This window comes from Betta splendens, chromosome 10 (assembly GCF_900634795.4).
Source record: "Betta splendens chromosome 10, fBetSpl5.4, whole genome shotgun sequence".
Taxonomy (NCBI): domain Eukaryota; kingdom Metazoa; phylum Chordata; class Actinopteri; order Anabantiformes; family Osphronemidae; genus Betta; species Betta splendens.
The window spans coordinates 6,067,641-6,081,474 of record NC_040890.2 but is presented as its reverse complement, the minus strand read 5'-3'; the positions used below and the strand labels follow the sequence as shown (position 1 = coordinate 6,081,474).

At 42.7% G+C, this 13,834-nt stretch overlaps 1 protein-coding gene across 1 annotated transcript; it reads left to right on the top strand.

The window, feature by feature from the left end:
* Positions 1–378: 378 nt before the first annotated feature.
* Positions 379–10,715, top strand: LOC114865026 (LON peptidase N-terminal domain and RING finger protein 3-like). The gene is made up of 12 exons (XM_029166042.3): positions 379–1,190; positions 3,287–3,405; positions 3,505–3,627; positions 3,784–3,900; positions 3,992–4,205; positions 4,298–4,382; positions 4,835–4,949; positions 5,073–5,194; positions 5,585–5,743; positions 5,818–5,980; positions 6,071–6,220; positions 6,332–10,715. Exons 1-12 carry the CDS (start codon positions 530–532, stop codon positions 6,488–6,490), a joined length of 2,187 nt encoding a protein of 728 aa, XP_029021875.1. The 5' UTR covers positions 379–529; the 3' UTR covers positions 6,491–10,715.
* The last annotated feature ends 3,119 nt before the right edge of the window (positions 10,716–13,834 follow it).

The following is a 13,834-nucleotide window of genomic DNA, read 5'->3' as shown; positions in this document are numbered from 1 at the left end:
ATTTGAATTGAAATATTTGAGATTTGTGCAGAAAATTATTAAATTTTTATTTATTTATTTATTGTTTATTTTTTGTAAATATTAAATAAAATTATTACATGTAAATAATGAGGTTACAGTTCAGAGTAGTGGACTAACAGAGTGGGAATAACCCCTATAATGGTGTGTGTTTGGTTGGTGAGGTGGTGTGAAACTACCCCCGACCCGCTGCTCCCGCATGCAGGTCACGCCCCCCCCCCCTTCTCTGCCCCGTCTCCGAAACTGTTACATGTTGGATTGTTTTGTAACGTGCCTCGACCAATGACATTAGCTGGGCTCCGTCACGTGACGCAACTTTTACGTAAGAGTTTTTTTCGCCCCCTTCCCCTGCTCCATTGAGAATAATATCAGTACTTCCTGGAGCGGACCATGAACGCGCCGCGCCGTCCGCGCTTCTCAGCAGACGCAGCTACAAACATGAGCGGCAGCGGGAGAGCGGAGCACAGACGCGCCGCGCACGCGAGGGCATAGGCGTCTGCGTCTGCGGGGCATGGGGACAGAGCGCGAGAGCATGCTGCAGCTGGCGGCGGAGGCGTTCCACTCCAAGAACTTCGACCTGGCGGCGGACATCTACCAGTGCCAGCTAGCGGGTCTCGGAGACCCCGGGAGCCGCCAGGAGCTGATGGTGAAGCGGGCGGACGCGCTCGCCTTCGGCGGCAAATTCACGGAGGCTTTCGCCGTGTACCGCCAAGCAGCGGAGATGGACCGACTGAGACCCGCGCACCTGGCCAACTTCATAGAGTACCTGTCCAGCAGCATCAGGAGGCAGGAGCGGGCTGGGGCTCAGAGTCAGGGGACGGGGACGGGAGCGGCGGCTCCGGGCACCGGCCGCGAAGACTTCTCGTGTCGGATCTGCCTGAGCTTCCTGTTCGAGCCCGTGACGCTGCCGTGCGGCCACAGCTTCTGCAAGAAGTGTCTGGAGCGCGAGAGGAAGGAGCGCGAGCGCCCGGTGATGTGCCGGGAGTGCAGCGACAGCTCCAGGGTGGCCGACGTGCAGAGTTACCGCGTGAACGTGGTGCTCAGCGGCCTGCTGGCCAAGTGCTTCCCCAGCCTGCAGCAGGCCGGCCGGCTGCGGCGGGAGGGCAACGCGCTGTACGCGGAGAAGCGGATGGAAGCGGCGCTGGAGCGATACGACCGGGCCGTGCTCATAGGTGGGCTTCGCTTTAATGGGCGCCTAACGCTGCGTAGCGCTGCGGGGCTGCGTGCTTTATTGTAGAGCAGCGTTATAACAGCGATGATTCGTTTTAAAACCCGACAGGGAGCCCAATAGGAGCCGGTTATAAATAAGACTCGGTTTCATAAGCGTGTCACCTACGGAGCGAGCCGCTCACACACTGCGGAGCGACGGGAGCGTCTCTCCGCTGGCATCCGCGCGTGTTGGATAACAGGGTTATGTAGGCTGGGCCAGTGGACCAAACATTGCGTAAGCGTAACCCGCCTCCCCCAGCCTCCGCATTGTGTAACGTCAAACAATGATTCAGGCAAATGTGGGTCAAGGGTATTATTGTGGGTCAGCACTAGGCGCACTAGTGAACAGGCGGTGTTATATAGTGTGGAGAGGAAGCAGGTGAACTGGGACCTGATAAATGAAACTATGTCAGCACAGGTGTCAGATCCACACAGTGGAATAAAGGTCAGTTCGCAGAGATCTGTGCTTTCTAGGATAGATTTTTCAGAGACATTGTGTGTGTGTGTGTGTGTGTGTGTGTGTGTGTGTGTGTGTGTGTGTGTGTGTGTGTGTGTGTGTGCCCGCGCTGGTCGCTCCTCCAGCTCCAGTTTGACTCCACAACTGTGAGACTCAGCCTGACCTCATTTGACTTTGCTCTGCTGTGCTGGAGCAGCTCCAGGCTCTTTGCAGGCTGCTTGTGTAAGTGTGCAGCTACTTGTTTCGCTCGCACACAGTTGACGCCTCTGTGACACCGATATTGTCTCTTTGGCCTGACGCTGGTTTGAAGCGCCCCGTCTCGGTGGGTATTAAGCTCCTACCTGCTGCAAAGCGGAGCTGCAAAGGCGCCGGCAGTCGTTGACCTCGTTAGCTCCCACAGAGTTGCACAGGGCTCGTTATGGGATGTTTCCAGGCCTGAGTGTGTATTAGGTGTATTATTAAAACGATCCTCTATTACAACACGGAATGATTGACAGAGATTCACATAACTGTGTTCGCACTGGTAGCACTTGTAGAAATGTTGAGCACACAAAACAATTTCTGTGTCTGTTTTGTGGACTGATTATCCGGTTGCATGCATTTATTTCACTGTTCTGGAAACACTCAAATGTAGGGATACGTTTTCCATGTGCAGGTAAAAGCTTGTTCGCCCTCTTATTTTGCGGTTAGGAGTTAATTTTAGAGCTGGATGTAGGTTAAGGCTGAGGATAAGGCCTGTGTTTAGGCACATATCAGTCATGGTTAAGGTTAAGGCAAACCCCCAGGGAGTGATGCATGTCAGTGCAGAGTTATAATTAGGTGTGTGTGTGTGTGTGTGTGTGTGTGTGTGTGTGTGTGTGTGTGTGTGTGTGTGTGTGTGTGTGTGTGTGTGTGTGTGTGTGTGTGTGTGTGTGTGTGTGTGTGTGTGTGTGTGTGTGTGTGTGTGTGTGTGTGTGTGCGCATCTGCAACAAAGCTACTTTGTTCAAAATAAGGATTTCTAAGAATCCTGTGCAGAACAGTGTTATTGTTGTCCTGCATCACTTTCTGTGTGTTATTGTGACCTGTACATTCGCAACCCACATTTCAATCGGTTCCTTGATGTAATTGATTGATTTACTGCCTGTTTGCATAAAAGCCAGTACCATACAGTATTTTCTTCTGATTCTCTTTGGGCATTTGCATAAGTTTGTATAGTTATGAAACCTGGAATGTGGGTGACCTTGATAGAGCTGCATGGTTTTGTAAGGCTTTTTTTTTTCATAACATGTTTTGTAACGTGGAATGTGATCCATTTTAAACATTCTTCCTGTCACACTACGGGAAACCTTATATCACCTCCAAAGTGTGGAGAGTGAAGGAAAAGCGTGCGGTGGCCAGACTATTTTAAATTCTTCAGTGGGTTATGAAACCAGTTATGAATCTTACAACATACTGTATGTTCTAGTCATCTGACTGACGTATTGCAACTCTGATGTGTAAATTATTTCTATAGAAAGTCATTTTTTATTTAATTGTTAGTTGTTTTATTTTTTCCAGTGTGATATTATGTTTTATTTATTAATTACTAAATATAATCATTTTTTGGATTTATTCCTCCCTAGCACCCATGGACCACATACTGTTCAGCAATCGCTCCCAGATCCACTCCAGCCTGAAGCACTATGACAAGGCTCTGAGGGACGCTGAGGTGGCCTGCAGGCTCATGCCTCGCTGGTCCAAGGTGAGACAAGCAAAGTTTGGCTCTGTTCAGCATACCGACGAACAGGTAAAAGCCCTTAGCTGTTATCATGAAAGTCACGTATCGCCTCTCTGCCTGCAGTGTCACGTTCGCAAGGCCCAGGCCCTGGTGTCACTGGGCAGGACAGAGGAAGCTCTGAGGGAGTATCTGCTGTGTCTGTCCATAGAGCCGGACTGTAAACTGGCAAAGGCTGAAGCTCAGAGGGTAAATACATTAGTACACTTTTATTAAGTCGTCTGTCCTTCCCTTTCTTATTTTTTCAAGTTCACATTCACAAGTGCACATTCTGAGTCAAACAATAGAAGGCTGATCTATTGCACGGTATGGAATAATCAAAGTTGTTTTGTCGTTTCCTCTCAGCTCCTCAGCGATCTCCTGGCTCCAGTCACAGATCAGGTCCCTGAACACATCTCGGACTACTCCAATATACTGTCTTCCAGAGCTCACATCAAAAGCAGCATCAGTTCTCCCTCCCAGGTAGGTGATGCCCGCATCCCTGACAGTCCTTTCAGTCCTAATAAAACAAAATGTGGGGTTTTATCATGCTCACCTTCCTTTTTCCTCTCAGACGCTCAGTCCCAGTTTGCAGTCTTCTGGGTCCAGTCTGGCCGCCACTCCTGCTCCTGAGAGGTCAGAGAAACGCGAAGTCAGAGATCAGGAAAAGCCCGAGGTCAGGAGGCTGGACCAATGTTTTAGCTTGAAACGGAAGCGACAAAATACAGAGGAGGAGGTCAAGGACGGGAGACATGAGAGGAGCGATGACCACAAGAGATCCAAACCCGGTGAGCTTTTGGAGGGCGCCAACGATGTACAGACACCCGTCACATTGGTGACGTTGGTGTGTTACTAATTGTCTCTCACTGTCTCCATTTAGAGCCATCAGACCTAAATGGGTCGTTAGGTTCTGCACTTGGTGACATTTTGGACCCGGCTGATCTGGAGTGTTCTCTTTGCATGAGGTCAGAATTACTTCATTGCTTGATTCAGATCTGAAAATGAAGTAACATGTAAATTAACTCATTTATATTGTACGCTGAACTGTTCGAGAAGGGAATAAAAGTTTATATTCTAGTTGGCTGATGTGTGGGAGCAGACTGAACTGGCAGACTACACTATGACACAATAATAACTAAAGGTCAACTTACTAGCGCTCTGTAGAGCCTTTAGTCATATATTGTATTGTTCTGCTGGTACATTTTACTCTGCTATCATTTTACAACCTGAGCTTGGAACTTGGATTATGTGTCACAGCAGGTGGGTGTCAAGCTGCCAAGCTTTTGTTCAAGGCCAGTTAAGATTTCCCAGGCAATATGGCTGGAAGCAAACACACAAACACAAACTATTTACCCAGAGTGCACCTGGGTCGTGTCAGTCAGTGTGCCACTGGTTCATCACTGTGTTGCTCTTCCAGACTCTTCTATGAGCCAGTGACGACACCGTGTGGCCACACCTTCTGTCTTCAGTGTCTGGAGAGGTGTTTGGACCACAACCCCAAGTGTCCACTCTGTAAAGAAGAGCTGTCTGAGGTACAAGAAATACTCCCGGAATAACGCTAGGAACATCACGAGTGTCACCAATTCATGTTATAGAAGCTCAGGATTTCTATGGCTCTGCTACTGAAAACATGTGTAATACTGTGTTCTCTCTAGTACCTGGTCCAGAGGCAGTACTCTAAGACAGTGTTGATGGAGAACCTGATATCTAAGTATCTTCCCTCTGAGCTAATGGAAAGACAAAAAGTCCATCAGGAGGAAATGGCGGAGCTCTCCAAGTAAGTTCACGTCCCCCCTCTTCCACTGTCTCATCGTCACATTGCACGGGTTCTCTGGGCTCTGTTTTCAGCATAGATTATGGCTTGTGGCTAATATAACACTCTGTACGTGAACACCCTTTTCTGGCCTTTGACCTACTAACCTACAGTAGGAAACCACTCTGACACAGCTGACGTCACACGAGGCATTAAGTATCGCTCAAATTGGCTCACTCACACAGAAGCGCAGGTTTTTTGGAATGGGGCCCAAAGTTTAGCTTTAATTACTGGTGCAGATGTAGTTTGGCCAAATGTTTTGAAATTTAAAAGACTTTTTTAGTTCTCGTTTACTTAGGATTATACTATTATGTAGTGAAATGTGAAAATGTTCTGATTTGTGTCCTGTTTCAGTCTTAACAAGAACGTGCCTATATTCGTGTGCACCATGGCCTTCCCCACTGTGCCATGTCCTCTACATATCTTCGAGCCCTGCTACAGACTGATGATTCGCCGGTGCATGGAGACGGGAACCAACTGCTTCGGCATGTGTTTAGGAGACAACCTCAAAGGGTCAGTACTGGGATGGTCGCTGTGTTTGATATGCCAGCGTCAGTAGGCTGAATGTTGGTGACTCCCGTCCACAGGTTCGCAGACTACGGCTGCCTGTTGGAGATCCGCGATGTGAAGTTCTTCTCCGACGGCCGCTCGGTGGTGGACACGATTGGGAGGCGGAGGTTTAAAGTTGTTCAGCACAGCGAGAGGGATGGATACAATACAGCTGATATAGAGTACCTCGAGGATGCTAAGGTATGGCGTCATGGGGGTTGAGAAAGAGCATCAAATGCTAGAAAGCTCAAGAGTTAACTGAAATGCATGTGTGTGTGTTTGTGTGCATAGGTTGAAGGTGTAGCAGAACGTGAGCTACAGTCTTTGCACGATGTGGTGTATGACCAGGCCCTGGTTTGGGTCAACTCTCTCAAGGCTGAGCAGAAGGCTCGTATTGAAGGGCACTTTGGACCTATGCCTGCCAAGGACTTTGAACTTCAGGTACAGTAGCACAAAATGATTGGATAGTCCCATATTTTTGAGACTTACAGATTAGCTTTGACTTCGATATGTGTTTTAAACCATCCTAACCTGGTCCTTGTCTCCCTTCAGGCCAGTCCTAATGGTCCCTCATGGTGCTGGTGGTTATTGGCTGTTCTTCCATTAGAGGGCAGAGCCCAGCTGCCGTTCCTGGCCCTCACTTCTCTGAAAGATCGACTCAGTGGCATCCGCAAGGTGCTGCTCTTCATGACCCAGTGCAGACACCGGTGACATGATCTCCACAAACTTTCAGCCACCTGGAAAATGCAGTGTCCGTGTTCCTGCCCCCATACACAACCCCTGCAACATGGCAGCAGTTGACCTGCTGTTGTTCCCTTTTGATGCACAAAGAAATTGACCTTGTTACACCTTCCGCCGTCTTCAACCTAAAGCAGCGCTGCATTTCACCTGCACATCAACAGCAAGCAAAGATGAAATAGATCAAACATAACAGCTATCTTCCAGCATTCTCTTCGCCAACCAACCAACCAACCAACCAACCAACCAACCAACCAATTCTTGCTGACTGTCTTTGAAATCAAACATCATTTTAAACAGGCTCATTTACCTCCATTTGATGTCATTGCGACAATGTTAACGCGCACAATCTCTGTTTTATGTTATAGTTCAAACACTAGTGTTCAGCAATAAGCTGTTGTGTATCTTCCACTATTGCCTTTCGGACTCTTTCCACCAGTGCAGTTCTCCACTTCATCTGAAGAATATGACGAAAACAAAACAACAAAAAGGAACTGATTTTGCACAATAGTTCAGTCTTCTAAAAAAATTATGGTAACCTTTCAAAAACATTATACAAAATGCTAAAGAAAGACTGAGCCAATTTCTCAGATCCAAAATATAGATTAGCTTTCTCCACCTACTACACATAACAAAACTTAGATATGCTTGATCAAATAACATCTCTGTAAATTGTGTGTCCGTTAGGAAGTGCAGGCATTTAGCGATAAATGTCTAATTACTGTAAGTCTTACAATATTAACAGCTTCCTCCTATTTTTGTGTGACTTCTCCAGCAGAATAACACTGGACCTGGACTGGACCTTTACATCAGTGTGCTTTAAGGCTTGTGTTCAGGTGTTTTATTCATTCATTTTTTGTTTTTATTTTCTTCCAGTATTTATTTTTGCGATTATTTATGCATGCATTGACATTGTTTACATTTCACAGAAAGAGAGCTGCTCACCTTCCAAAGTTTTTTTTTTCTGATCCCAAACATCAGCAATAACTACAGATTAAGTTTGGGTGGAAAAGCCCCAAGGTCACTTACCAAACCTCAGTTCAGAGAGGGTAACACACAGCTGATGTAGCTATCACTAAAACCTGCAAAGGACCAACTCTGGAAACGGGTTATGGGTAGAGTCCATCCCAGAACACCTATTTATAGATGACTGGTGACCCAAATCTATGTAGTAATTTACTGGCCTGTCGTGATCGGAGCTATGTTGAGTTTCAACCACCGCTCCTTCTCATGATCTCTTAAGGGTATTTATTTAGTATTTATTCCGATTTTTTGCACTTCTCCATTAAATAAGGGAACGAAACTAAGTAAACAGGCCTCAGTTCATATATGTTTAACCTCACAGGAGTCGGATGACTTTTTTGATTGACTATTTTGATTAATGATATTTAGTGTCCTTAGCAAAAAAATTAAACGCTTTCTAAATGTAAGTCTATTGCAGATCTCCATTCATTTGGCCAGTGCCTTCTATTCACAAAAATAAAGTTTACCCTTTACATTCACAATTGTTCATTCAAAACATGTGTTCATCACAGTATAAACAAAAACTAAACAATCGAATTACAGTTTGAGGATATTGAGGCCTTGCCGATGTCTGTGACATGACTGTTTTTACATGGTTTAAGATAATCTCAGATTGTTGAACTTTGTCTGCAAAAATATTATATTGTATCTACATGTTTGCTTTAAATGTTTTGATGTCAGTCAGGTTCTTTGTATTTTATATTTTCTTCATTTAGTATTTGTCACTTTATTTTCTGTGTAAGAGTACAGGGAGTGTCATGTCAAGTCATCAAACCAATTTTCTTTTTGGTACTGAAAGGGCCAAAGTCATGCAATGCTGAAGAATGGATCCCCGGTAATATGAAATGCCACAACTTAAATCTATTTGAAAAATAATTTATGGATATTGTTTTGATGCCTATATGATTTTTTTCATAGTGTCAGATAGCAGCAGTGTTTATTTATGGAATTGTAATTCCATAAATCCATTGTGCAATTTATCATCTATGAATGAATTTAGATGAAAAATATTGACATGACAGAAATAGTTTCATTCAACCATCTGCCTACCGCATAAAAGTATTGCTGCAGTAATGCTGAAAAAATGTTAAATGCATTTTGTAGCTGTTAATCAACAAGACTACAACAAATTATTAGCTCCAACTGGGCAGTAAAAGGAAACCCAGCATAAAAAGCATATCAGTGTATTCTTGTCTTCTTTCCTGATTCGAAAGGGCTCAAGTGGGAAACCAGTCTTAAATTTGGCTTCAAAGCAATATCTATATATTATTGTTTATTTGTGGCAGCAGCATTAGTGCCTTAAGTTAGACTTCTTCCATATTCTCTATGATGTATATCCTACAGTGGCAACAAGGTAACATGGTTTTAAAAAAAAAACTGAAGTTCTCTGTATCACATCTAATGATGATGAGCAAAGAAATTTCATTTAAAATTGATCCTGTCCTGACTTTATTTTTATCTCATTGCAGTGTCTGTTGGAACTGATCTGAATTGCTGTGTCTGACAGTATTTATTTTACTTGGAATTTGGTGTACGTTGAGAGAGTAACGTATTACATACTCCTGTGCTTAATTGTCACTTTAATTTGGAACATATAAATAATTCAAAGTCCTCTGGTCAAAACAAATGTTCTGAGGTTGATTTGGCTTACTAGATAACGGACACTACCCTCATTTCTACTAATGCTAGTATTAGCAGCCAGTTACTGTAGCTTAGTTCATCCTTTAAAGTCAAATGTAAGGCAGCTTCTCTAAGTTTGGACACAACCAGGCTAGTTCTTTATGTTTTATTCTAACTTTAATTAACTTGCTAACGGCAACAGATGCGTATTTTATTTATAGACGTGAAAGTGAACCAATATTTTAATCCAACTCTTGGCAAGAATCCAGTCCATTTCCCAAAGAGTCAAACTTGACTTACTTGACTCGATATTCAGGATGTTTTCGTACTACAGGATTTACTGAATTTTACCGCAATTACAAATATAACTTAAAACAAGAGAATATACAAATATTTTCACTCCCTGCAAACCTAAATTAGTTCTATCCGTAATTTTAATTTTAACATTATTATTACAAAATTACTGTTTTTTTTAAACACAGCAATGGATAATGTTTTTGTCACCAGTGAGACTCCATACATGGTTTATCACACTGTAGCTTATAGAGGTGTCACCTTTGAGCAGCAAACAGCACAGGTTATAAAATATAACTTTGAATACAGTGACATTTGTCTTTGTGTCAACTACTGAATCCTTGAAGGTCAGGATGAGTTAAAGCTGATTTTACATTTTAGTAGCACTCCAATCTCTTGATAACTGTGACTGACAAACAGCATTCCCTGTAAACAGCAGGCATGTGCTCCAGCATTGTGGGTGATTACATGTTAAAACACTGACCATGCTGATGTAGAAGGAGATGGATATTTTCAACTATGCAACAAAAGTTGACCTGAGCTCTAAAAGCCCATTGACACCATGACCTTTCAGAATTCACCCTTTGACCTTTTGAAGAAGTGTAACTACCTCTGGTATCTTCCTCAAGCACTTCCACGAAGAGGGAAAGAAAAATTATGATGCTTCCTAATTTTATAGTTTTTTCTTCTCTTTTCTCACCCATTTTAAGTGAAATTCATAGAATATATACAAATGTTGTACACCATGTCCCATAAGTGGTTATTTTTTAATTTGATCTGTTAAAAGGATATTCATAAAAGTTCAGCAACTTTTCACAGAACCCAAATATTTAAACAAATTAAGGAAGCGCTTGATTTATCTGAATTGCTTTCTAGAACCAAAAGCAACATTTTGAGGTTAAAATAAATTAAAACCCTCTGTGATTTTATCATTTGTGCATTTCTATCTGCTAAGCCTCAAAAATGTTCATGTCCTAAAGAAACGGAAGAACCAAGCGCTCTAGATATTTTTAACTATTTGCTGTAACTCCAGTTTTTACATTGCCTGCTTCTTTTAAACACTATCCTGTAGAACCCCATGGCCTCTAAATGTGTCTGGGTTAAATTGTACAAGATGAATGTATGTATGCCTGGACATCGCTGACGTTTTCTGTACATGTCTGTTTTTGATAGTTAAACTTTGGTTTGCATTATGTTTGCAAAAGTGCAGCCTAAAGCTACAGCTTGTGAATAAACCAAATGGTTTGTGTTTTTGATGCTACATGGAGTTTTAAACACACTAGACACAGACTAGACGATACAAGGTTACGTTCCCTGTTTACTCTATAGTTACACAAAAAGCTTTACAAAACAACTAAAACCACAGCATCTCGGTATTTACAGTAGACATATGGTGCACCGATAATATAAATGATATAAATGAAGTTAATTAAAAACAATTTCAGCTTTAAAATGACTAGTGCACGATTCATGCTACTTTATAGCAAGTATATATTGCACAAATATAAAGCCAGTGCCCAGAGGTTCTGTATTTTATAAGATATATTATCAAACAGCTTATATAAAGTGGATTATGAGTGGGTTACTCATTATCCACCAGCCGGCTGCAGCCTACATTACTAATGATAACCTCATTCTGCACTAATGCACATAAAGTTAATTTGGGTCAATATCCTTATAAATAGGGGGTGTTTAGGGAAAACACTGCAACCCACTGAAGGACAATGATTAAAGCTCAGTAAAGTAGTTTGAGGGGAGGTTGTGGTTACACAGGAGAATAAATAAGTATCATAAGCCAAGAACAGGCTGAGCCAAGATAACAAAAGTGAAACAAATTATCTTGCTCTTTAGTTCAAAACACTTTATCTTCACATAGCGCAGAGTAGTTTTTGATGTTTCGGACGTGCGCACGTTGTTAGTATCCACTTTATGTGAAGAGATAATGAGAAAGCGGAGCAAAGCAGGACAGACTGTTTATGCAGCATGAATTCAGGTCAGTTAGGAAACTTATAAAAGACACAGGCAGGTGTTCAGGGACCGGCGGCGACTCCTCCTCCTCCTGGATCGCTCTTTATTCGTTGCTCTTTGACATAATTACACTGCAGATTACACACAAGCACTGTCGTGTCACTGAAGGCTGCACGTGGACGTGGACGTGTTCTCTAACATGTAGATGTTGAAGATGCAGCTATAATCACTACATGAATAGACTGACTAAGAGTCTGTTTGAAATACGTACAGATACATAATAAGTTTCCTGTGAGCATTCGTTATGTTTGTGTGTCAACAATTACAAGACAAGGCATGTTTTTACTTTCTTTTGGAACAGAACACTGTGTTCAAGGAGCAGTAATTCAGGATGTGTGACAAAAAACTCTTATAGTCTGATGAGCCACGAAACAAGCAGAAGAATTTGGTATTTACAGACTTAGAATGTGAGAAGCCATGAATTTCAGCTTCAGTGACACTTTTCTTTATTTCTGTGTAAAAAAAGAGTTTGGCAAAATAAAACAGCTTTAACCAAAAAATGGTTCGAGCTGAAGAAATTCAGTGTTTTGGCTGATGCCTGATGCAGTGAAAGGACCTGAAGCGGCCAGAAGTGGATCAACAAACCTCAGCTGGTCTGTGAGTAGGAATTTGAAACAAACAAAAGTTTGTATTTTTTATTTAGCTTATTGAACTGACTTCACTTCATTCAGTCCAACAGGATTTAGACATGGGGACAAGGTTCATACAGTAAATGTTCAGGCACCACTGTGTTTAGTTTGAGATAGTTTTAGTTTTCTTTTTATCAGTATTTTCATAAACACAACAAATCAATGTGGAACAAACTCATACTAACAGTGAGTGAGAGAGTGTTTTTCATGCATTTTTGAGGTTATTGTTTTTATTTCAGATCTTGTAACTTAAACATTTATATTTATTATCACTGGTCTGTTGTGACTTAAAAGGTCTTTCTACCTTTTTCCAACTCTGTAACAATGTTAGATTTGTTATAGTTATTTTTTTATCATGCTGGTAAAGTTATTAAACAGTGATGGTCATGATTAAGTGGATGTCTCATGGATGTTAGCAGGAGATGTTTACCCTTGTTAAGGTTCAATCTTGTGTTGACCCATCCATGCAGAACCAGAACCAGAACCATTCTTATCTTTCCCACACCTCCTCCACTATGTTGCACCGTCACTTGAATAAATATGTTGTTTGGGGCTTTTGAAAATCATGGAACATGATTCATAGACAATGTTTAGCAATTATGGATGAAAAAATGTACAATATGTGTCACAGATTAATTTCATTAAAATAATTTGATTTACATGAATATTTTCTCAGATCATTTCTCGGCTTTTCTCTCTTGTCTGCAGACATTCATGCCTCTCCACCAACCCTGCGCTTCAGATTGCTGCCAACTTGGTTGGTTATATAACCTGTAAATGAGAAGGTCAGAACCCAGCAGTCACCGCTGTGGAGACTTGGCACCAGCACACGCGCATCGTACATCTTGGTTGGCTGGTCCAGTTTGGAGCTGTGTGTGTGTGTGTGTGTGTGTGTGTGTGTGTGTGTGTGTGTGTGTGTGTGTGTGTGTGATAGCATGCAGCAGAAGTAGGCCAGCAGTGGCATTACCTAACTCACCCAGAAACGGTATGTGGAGGGTGACGGCAGGCCACTGGTTACAGCTTCCTGTGACACACACGCACGCGCAGGAACCCACAGTTTGGCTTCGTGTCTCCTGGAGTTCACGAAGGAGAAGGAGATTAGCAAGCATGCGAGACAAGAGTGAGGTGCGCAGCGGACTCCACGTTATTGTTTCATCTGTAAGCGTTAAAGTCAGGATGGAAGAAAGGAAACGCGCGTCATAGTGTGTCTGTACGTGAGAGACAGAGGAACACATGTCGCAACGTTTTCATTTGTGGCGTGTGACGTCATCGACTGGACCGCGCTGCGATCGATCAGCTGATTCGCCATTGTATCCACGACGACACACGAGTGACGTAAATGAAACAAGGCGCCTCCAGTTTAATTATTATGTGGATGAAATGTTCCGCTTCTGTTACGTGAATGAACCAAATCGTCGACCGAGGCGTTCCCTCAAAAGAGTAATACAGATAATAATAAACGATAGTACGAATTAAAACCAATTAATGGACGAACAAAGCCACATAGTTAAAGCGCTGTTTGTGGATCCTGGAAATATTAGACTTGTATTGTATTAAGTGTCGTACAGTGAAAGTAGCCCGTGATGTCATCATAACTTCAGTATCAGTAATGAATTTTTGGAAAGCGCATGCGTCGGATCCTGTGTTGCTTGTCATCACATCTTTAACTCGCCTAATAACTGCTACAGAGACATGTGCTGGAAGTAGAGAAGACTAAACTGGA